The sequence below is a fragment of the Chinchilla lanigera genome, unplaced genomic scaffold (genome assembly GCF_000276665.1).
Source record: "Chinchilla lanigera isolate Chin_1 unplaced genomic scaffold, ChiLan1.0 scaffold00074, whole genome shotgun sequence".
Taxonomy (NCBI): Eukaryota; Metazoa; Chordata; class Mammalia; order Rodentia; family Chinchillidae; genus Chinchilla; species Chinchilla lanigera.
In genome coordinates, this window is record NW_004955475.1 from 7,672,992 (window position 1) to 7,681,115 (window position 8,124).

Genomic DNA, 8,124 nt, shown 5'->3' on the forward strand with positions numbered 1-8,124 from the left:
ATGCTGGAAAAACTGGGTTTCCACATGCCAAAGACTAAAACTAGACCCATTTCTCTCACCATGTGCTAAACTAAAATTGAAATGGATAAAAGGGCTAAATATTAAAGGAGAAACACTAAATTTACTGGAAGACAGAATAAGTAGAACCCCTGAAGACACAGGTGTAGGCAAAGATGTTATGAACAAAACCTTAATGGCAAAGAAAATATCACAAAGAATCAAAATCTGGGATCTCACTTTATTAAAAACCTTTTGCACAGCAAAAGAAACTACAAACAGAGTGAAAAGACAATATACAGAGTGGGAAAAAATTTTTTGCTACTTATTCCTCAAAGGACTACTATATAGCATATATAAAGAACTTAAAAAAATCTGATTCTCACCCCCAAATTTAAAGACCTAATCCATAAGTGGGCATATGAAATGAAAAGATACTTCTCAGATGAAGTAGAAAGAGCAAATAAATATATTAAAAAATGTTCACCATTACTGGTAGATGGAGAAATGCAAACTAAAATAGTAGTGGACATTCCGTCTCACTTCAGAAACAATGGGTATTAACAAGAAAGCAACCAATAACAAATACTGGCAGGGCTGTGGGGAAAAAGGAACACCCCACCCCCATTGGTAGGAGTATAGACTGATGAAACTACTGTGGAAATCAGTGTGGAGATTCTTCAAAAACCTGAAACAAAAGGTTCCATTTGACCCACCTATTTCCCTTCTTGTTATCTTCCCAAAAGAATTAGAAGAATCATACCACAGTGATATATGCCTACTCATTTTTATGCATCACACTTTGTAACAGTTAAATGTTGGAAACAGACCAAACGCCATAAACTGATGAATGGATAAAGAAGATGTGGTTTTATTTCTATAATAGACTACTACTCTGCCATAAAGGAGGATAAACTTGAGACATTTCTAGGTAACTGTATGCACCTTGAGATCATACTCTTAAGTGAAATAAATCAAATAAACATGTTCAAATATCATCTAATTTCTCTGGTATGAGAAATCAAAAGAGTAAGTAAGGATCAAAATATGTTATAGATACTGTGAAATAGGAAGAAAATGTTCAAGTAAGAAGGGGAAATAGGGAGGGGGGAGAGAGAAAGGAAGGAAGGGAAAAGGAAAAAATAGAAAGAAAAGAAGAGAAAAATAACTTTTTGTAAATAAGGAGTGAAAAATGAGTTGAAAGGAGGGGTGGGAAAGCAGGAAAAAAAAAGAAGAATCAAGATATATTATGTACACGTACAAATTCCATATGATGATTATCATTATGTATATCTAAAATGTACCAATAAAAGTATAAAGAAAAAAAAAACAGAATACATCCAAGAACTAATAATACAGAACTAATAAGTGGCAGAACACAGTCTGTCTCCAGGTTCCATGCTGTTCACTACACTATACTGTCTGTCACTACTGTTATAATCATCTAGACATAGGACAATAAAGACTTAAATAGAAATAGTGAAAACAGAAATAAAAAGATGAAGATAATTCTTGGAATGATATTAAAGATAGAAATCTTTCATTGATTATGATGGTGAGGAAGCGAGTAATATGGTTTGGGTGAGTGGACAGAACAGTAAGAGAACTATAGATACTAAACCAGAGAGATATTGAATTAGCACAGGGGAAATGGCTATATAAAAAGCTGGACAGAGAGCTAGGCATAGTGGCATATACCTATAATCCCAACACTCTTGAAGGCTGAGATAGAACTACAATTTCAAACTCATCCTGGTCAACTCAGCAAGGTTCTGTCTCAAAATAAAAATTAAAAGGGATGGGGGAGGCTGGCAATGTATATCAGTGAAAAGGTCCTGGGTTCAATTCCTAGTACTGCAAATAAAGAAGAAAAAGTTTGCCACGAACAAAGGAGGATGGTTAAAACCATGAAAATAAATGCCTCAGTGCCAACAGTAATTATTAACTGGCAGCCCAACAGCTATAGGCCTTCTCATATTTCTTATTTGGCCAGTACACTGTATAAAAATGAAATATAACATAACCAATAATCAAAATGTAAAAAAATTAATATATTTCATATAAAAATCTATATTTCTCATTTCTGATGACAAAGAGAAAAATCTGTGACCATTCGGTCCGTATGATTGTAGAAGTAAAGAATACTACTACCTGTATGTAAAGAAAGGACCTGTTATGCAAATAAAGGTTTAATGTGTAACATGTTTATTTAGTCTACCTTGCTCATTTTCATTTTCTGGGCCCTGTAGATATTTGAGGTTTTCATCCTTCCAGTGTAGTAGAAAGAAAAGAAAAGAAAGCCTTGGGAAGTATCAGGGATAAATAGCATAAAGGGTGGTACAAGAGCTTACAGCAAAATCATAAGCAAACAATACACCAAAATCCAAAAGACTGAAGAGGGTTTAACAGTTACAAGCACTACAAACATGTCACATAAGGTAAAGACAATTGTCCTGTGTGTGCAACATTGAGGGAGTCACTGCTGACTTTGACAAAAGCACATGCAGTGGCACAGTGAGACAGTCAGATTACAGTGGGTGAACAGTATACTGAGGGATTAGTTAAGAAGTGGAGACAGGATATGTATAATACTTGATACAGCAGCCTGGATAGAAAGGGGTGGAGGATCTCATTAGACAATCTTCTCTAAGTTCCAGGCTTGAAGTATCATCTATTATAAAGTCAATGATTCCCAAATTTTTAGTTTAATCCCAGAACTCATCTGAGTTTTAATCGAATATATTCAATTGTCTGTGTAATACAGTGCCCTTATTTTCTTCAAAGACACTCAAAATCCAACTTGTTTTCTCCCTCATATCTTGCCTTTTTGTACCCCAACCAGCAAATGCATGGCCATCATTTGGCTGTATGGCCTAGAAATGAGGATGTCGTCTTTTTACCTGCATTTCCCTAATCCCCATATATAATTCAACACCATTAGTCCCTAAATGTCTTGAATATGCTTATTTCTATTAATCTCCAATGTGACTCTCTGGTCCAAGCAGGAGCATCACCTTTTGTCTGGAAGAAAGCAATAGCCAGCTAATTGTTTTCCACCATTTGTTACCTTCTAATCTAATCTCCATACTAAATTTTCCCCAAAATACAAATCTTATCATGTAACTCCCCGCTTGTAATATTTCAATACATTCTCATTCCTTTTAAGGTAAGTCTAGATGCTAACTCTTTCTGTTTTATTTGTATTAGCACACGTTAGTAGTAATGATTACATTCATCATAGATATTAGGTACATGTACATAACACATCTTAATTCTTTTTTTTCATCCCCTTCCCTTCTTCTCCTTTTCATTCCCTCTGTCTCTTGGTCCTCTTCCCTTTTGCAGAAGATCTATCTCCCTGTTTCCTAGTATCTTTTACTTTGATTTATCATTTATGTGTATCTTGAGTTTTTGTATAAGAAAATCCAAAATCCATGCAATATTTAAGCTTGTGTGTCTGACTTATTTCACTGAATATTATAGTCAAGAGGGGCATCCATTTTCCTGCAAATGACTCAAGTTTCTCCTTCCTTATGGCAAAGCAGTATGCTATTATGTATAAGCACCACATTTTCTTTATCCATTCATCTGTTGAAGGATGTACAGGCCACTTTCAAGATTTAGCTGTTATGAGGTGTGCTACAGTACTTCATGTAAAAACAAATCAGGAGAGGCAAAGGAGATAACTAAGTATTGGTTAAAACAACAATTCAACAGTAAGATGTAACAATTATAAACATATATGCACTGCACAATGGGCACCAAACTTCATAAAATAAATACTACGGAACATGATAGATTAGATAAATAACAACACAATTATAGTGGGGGACTTCAATGCTCTACTTACACTAATAGATCAACTAGACAAAATATCAGCAAATACCACAGCTGAACAAAACCTTTGAAAAAGTGAATTTAATAGATAGCTACCAAGTGTTCAAGCCAACAACAGAATAGATATTCTTCTCAGCAGCACTTAGAACATTCTCCAAAATTCACATGTTGGCCCATAAAGCATACTTAAGTATATAAGAATTGAAATCATCTCACCCATAGTATCACATCATAGTACAATGAAATTATAACTCAATGGCAAAAGAAACCACAGAAATTATGCAAATACATGGAAATTAAATAATATACTCTTGAATGATCAGTAAGTCACAAAAGAAATCAAAGAAGAAACTGGAGAGATCCTAGAATCAAACAATAATGCCAGTGCAATATATCAGAATATATGGAACACAATGAAAGCAGTCCTGACGTGAAAGTTTATAGCTGTGAATGCTTACACTAGAAAAACAGATCCAGCCAAAATAAACACCCTAATGATCCACTGAAAGATCCTAGAAAAATAAAAACAATTCAAACACAAAGCTAGTGCAAGGAAGGAAATTATAAAGCTCAGAGCAGAAATTAATGAAATTGTGACTAAAACATACAAAAAATTAACTAATAAAAGAGCTGGTTCTTTGAAAGAATAAACAAAATAGGCAAACTTTAGCCAATCTTACCAGAAAGAAAGAAAGAAAAGACCCAAATCAATTCAACTACAAATTAACTAGATGAAATTACAACAGAAACTGCCAAAATCCAGAAGCCAATAAGTACCTACATTGAAAACTTGTACCCTAATAAATTACCAACTCCAGAAGAAATATAGATTCTAAGATGCATACGAATCACCACCACTGAACCACGAATATATAAAAATGATGAATAATCCAGTAACAGGCAATGAAATTGAAGCAGCAATAAAACACCTACCAACTAAGAAAAGCCTAGGGCCCAATGGATTTACCATGGAATTCTACAAAAACTTGAGGAGATATCTAATGGCAATATTCCTCAAACTCTTTAATGAATTTAAAAGGGAAGGAGTATCCCACAGTCATTCCTGGCAGCTAGTAGTACTCTGATTCTAAAACCAGACATGGACCCAACCAAAACTATAAGCCAGACTATAAGCCAGTCTCTCTAATGAACACAGATGCACAAATCCTCAACAGGATACCAGCAAATAGAACACAACAAATCATGGAAAATATCATACATTATTAACAAATAGGCTTCATTTCAGGGATATAAGTATGGTTCAACATATACAAATCAATAAATATAATACAGCATATAGACAGATCATCTCAATAGACGCAGAAAAAAGCCCTTCACAAAACATTCAGTCATAACAAAAATCCCTGAAGAAAATAGGTATAAAAGAACCTTATCTCACTCGGATAAAAGCCATTTATGGCAAATCTACTGTCAACATAATATTAAATGATAAAGTTGAAAACTTTTCTTCTAAATCAGGAACAAGACAAGAATGTTCATTATCACCATTCCTGAATAATATATTTTAGTGACTGAAATATGAGCTAGAGCAATCAGGCAAGGAAAAGAAACAAAAGGAATGTGTACGGAAAAGGAAGAACTCAAAGTAGCATTATGTGCAGACACCATGATTCACTTCATAGAAGACACAAAAATTCTACCATAAGATTCCTACAATTAATAAATTCAGCAATGTAACAAAATACAAAATTAACACACAAAAATCAATAACATTTCTGTATATCAATAATAAACTCAACAATAAAAGAAATTAGGAAAACTATACCATTCAAAAGAGCACCAAGAAAAAGTTAATAATTAAAAATTAACCTAAAAAAGGAAGTGAAAAACCTCTAAAATTAAAACTACAATAGTCTGAAAAAGAAGATCAAAGAGGACATCAGAAAATGGAAAGATATAACCTATTCCTGGATAGGCAGACCCAATATTTCAAAATAGCCATACTTCCAAAACTGATACACACACTTAATACAATCCCCATCAAAATACCAACAGCACTCGTAGGTCTAGAGAAAACAACCCGAAATTCATATGAAAATAAAAGGCACCCATAATAGCAAAAGCAATCCTAGGCAATAAGAGCAAAGTAGAAGGCATCATAATCTTGGATTTCAAGTTATAATACAAAGCTATAATAATAACAGCATGGTATGGGCATAAAAACAGACATATGGATCAATGGAAAAGAATAGAGGATGAAGGAGCAACTCCAGGGATATTCAGTCATCTGACCTTTAGAAAAGGGACAAAAACATATGCTGGAGGAAAGATAGATAAATGGTACTGGGACATCTGGCTTTCCAAATGCAGTATCTAGACCCACCTCTCTCATCATGCACTAAACTAAAATCAAAATGGAGCAACAATCTAAATGTTAAAAAAGAAATACTTAATCTGCTAGAAGATAAAATAGATGAAACTCTTAAAAACATAAGCATTGTACAAGAAATAACATCAAGAATCCACAAATGGGCTCATATCAAATTGAAAAGTTTCTGTACAGAAAAGGAAACAAAAGAATGACTCAACAACCTAATAAATGGGAAAAATTGGTCAGCTATTCCTCAGACACAGGATTAATATCTAGAATAAAAAAAATTAGACTGTCCCAATAAAGACCCAATCAAAACTGGGCAACTGAAATAATAGACACTTCTCGGTGGAAGTATAAATGGCAAATAAATACACGAAAAATGTTCAACATCTCTGGTCATTAGAGAAATACAAATTAAAACAACACAGATTCTGTCTTCAGAAAGAATGGCTATCAATAAGAAATCAAACAATAACAAATGCTGATGAGGCTGCAGGGAAAAAGGAACCCTTGTGCATTGTTGGTGGGAATGTAAACTAGTACAATCATTATAGAAATCTGTATGGAGATCCCTCAAGAAAACTAGGAATTTCATTTGACCCAGCTATTTTACATACTGGTATCCTCTCAAAAGACTTAAAGGCATCATAGACTCCTGGGAATAGAGAGAGGGGAAGAAGAGGCCCCAGAAACAGTGCCTTATAAGCCAGAGACACTTAGGTTTAAAATATTAGCTGTGCTTATGAATATTACTCATGATATAAAGGATCACCTCAGTTTCCTCATCTGTAAATGAGTATTGTATACACTATCGTGCACAGTTATTGAGAGAAAGAAACAATGACAGAAAAAAAAAGAAACAATGACAGTTAAAGTAAGCAAGTAGTACACTGCCTAGCACAGAATAAACCTTGCAGTAGCAGTTCCTTTTGTCTTTGGCAGATGCAGAAGAAGTATTCCTGGAAAGACCATTAATTTTTACTTACATCATATGGATTAAGGTATGATATACAGTATCTCTCTCATTATTTTTGTTCAAATATAATATGATGCTTCAAAATGTTTTTTTCGGGGCTGAGTTTTAGCTCAGTGGCGCAGTGCCTGCCCAGCAAATGTGAGTTCTATTCCCAGTATCCAAAAAAATAAAATTAAAAAATTAAAAAATGGTGTTTTCCAATAAGATATGTTAATGGTCATGAATTGCCACAACTCATCATTTTACTCATGAACTATCATGTCATCAACTTTATAAACAATGGAAAAACTTCAATAATTTTAAGGGCATTCTTTTTAAATAACACAAATTTTCTAAAGCCTTTACTCAAAAATAAAAAATTTTTTTAAAATTTAAAAATTCAAAAATTTTCATTTGTATACTTATGTTGCTTACATTCTCAGATATTTTAAAAGTCTTTTAATGCATTCTCATCTTTCACAAAAATCCTTATCACTTTTTTTAAAATTTGAGGATCCTATTCACCTTATTGAAACTGCAACCATATTTAACTCCAATCTCTATGAAGACAAATTTCATCAACTATGAAAACAAAGGACCTAATTCAAATCAAGCATACCTGAGGTAGAATTTCAAGGAGCTGGTGATTGTCTTAATGTCCCAGTCACTATTATGAAAATCAACATCTCCAGGGCATTTGGGATCTATTTGAGAAAAAATAAACAAGAAAAAAATTTAATCTTGCAACAGGTATTACTTTTTATCCCTTTAAAAATGAAGTACATTAATTAAAAGACAGTTACTCAAATAAACTTTCTAGAGACAAAAAAAAAAAAACCTTACGAAAGTCCTTTTCAGCACCTAAGAAGCTTCAAATTGATCACTTCCACTGCAACTATAAGAAAAAGGCTGAACAGGGGCTGGGGATTTAGCTCAGCGGCAAAAGCGCCTGCCTGGCAAGCGCAAGGTCGTGAGTTCGGTTCCCGGTACCGGAGAAAAA

At 33.7% G+C, this 8,124-nt stretch overlaps 1 protein-coding gene across 2 annotated transcripts in view; it reads right to left on the reverse strand.

The window, feature by feature from the left end:
* Positions 1-8,124, reverse strand: part of Ophn1 (oligophrenin 1) — a 442,504-nt gene that overhangs the window by 96,363 nt on the left and 338,017 nt on the right. For both annotated transcript variants that reach the window (XM_005401585.2, XM_005401584.2), the window contains exon 16: positions 7,744-7,828. In XM_005401585.2, the coding sequence (XP_005401642.1) occupies positions 7,744-7,828 (85 nt within the window). The remainder of the gene's footprint in view (positions 1-7,743; positions 7,829-8,124) is intronic.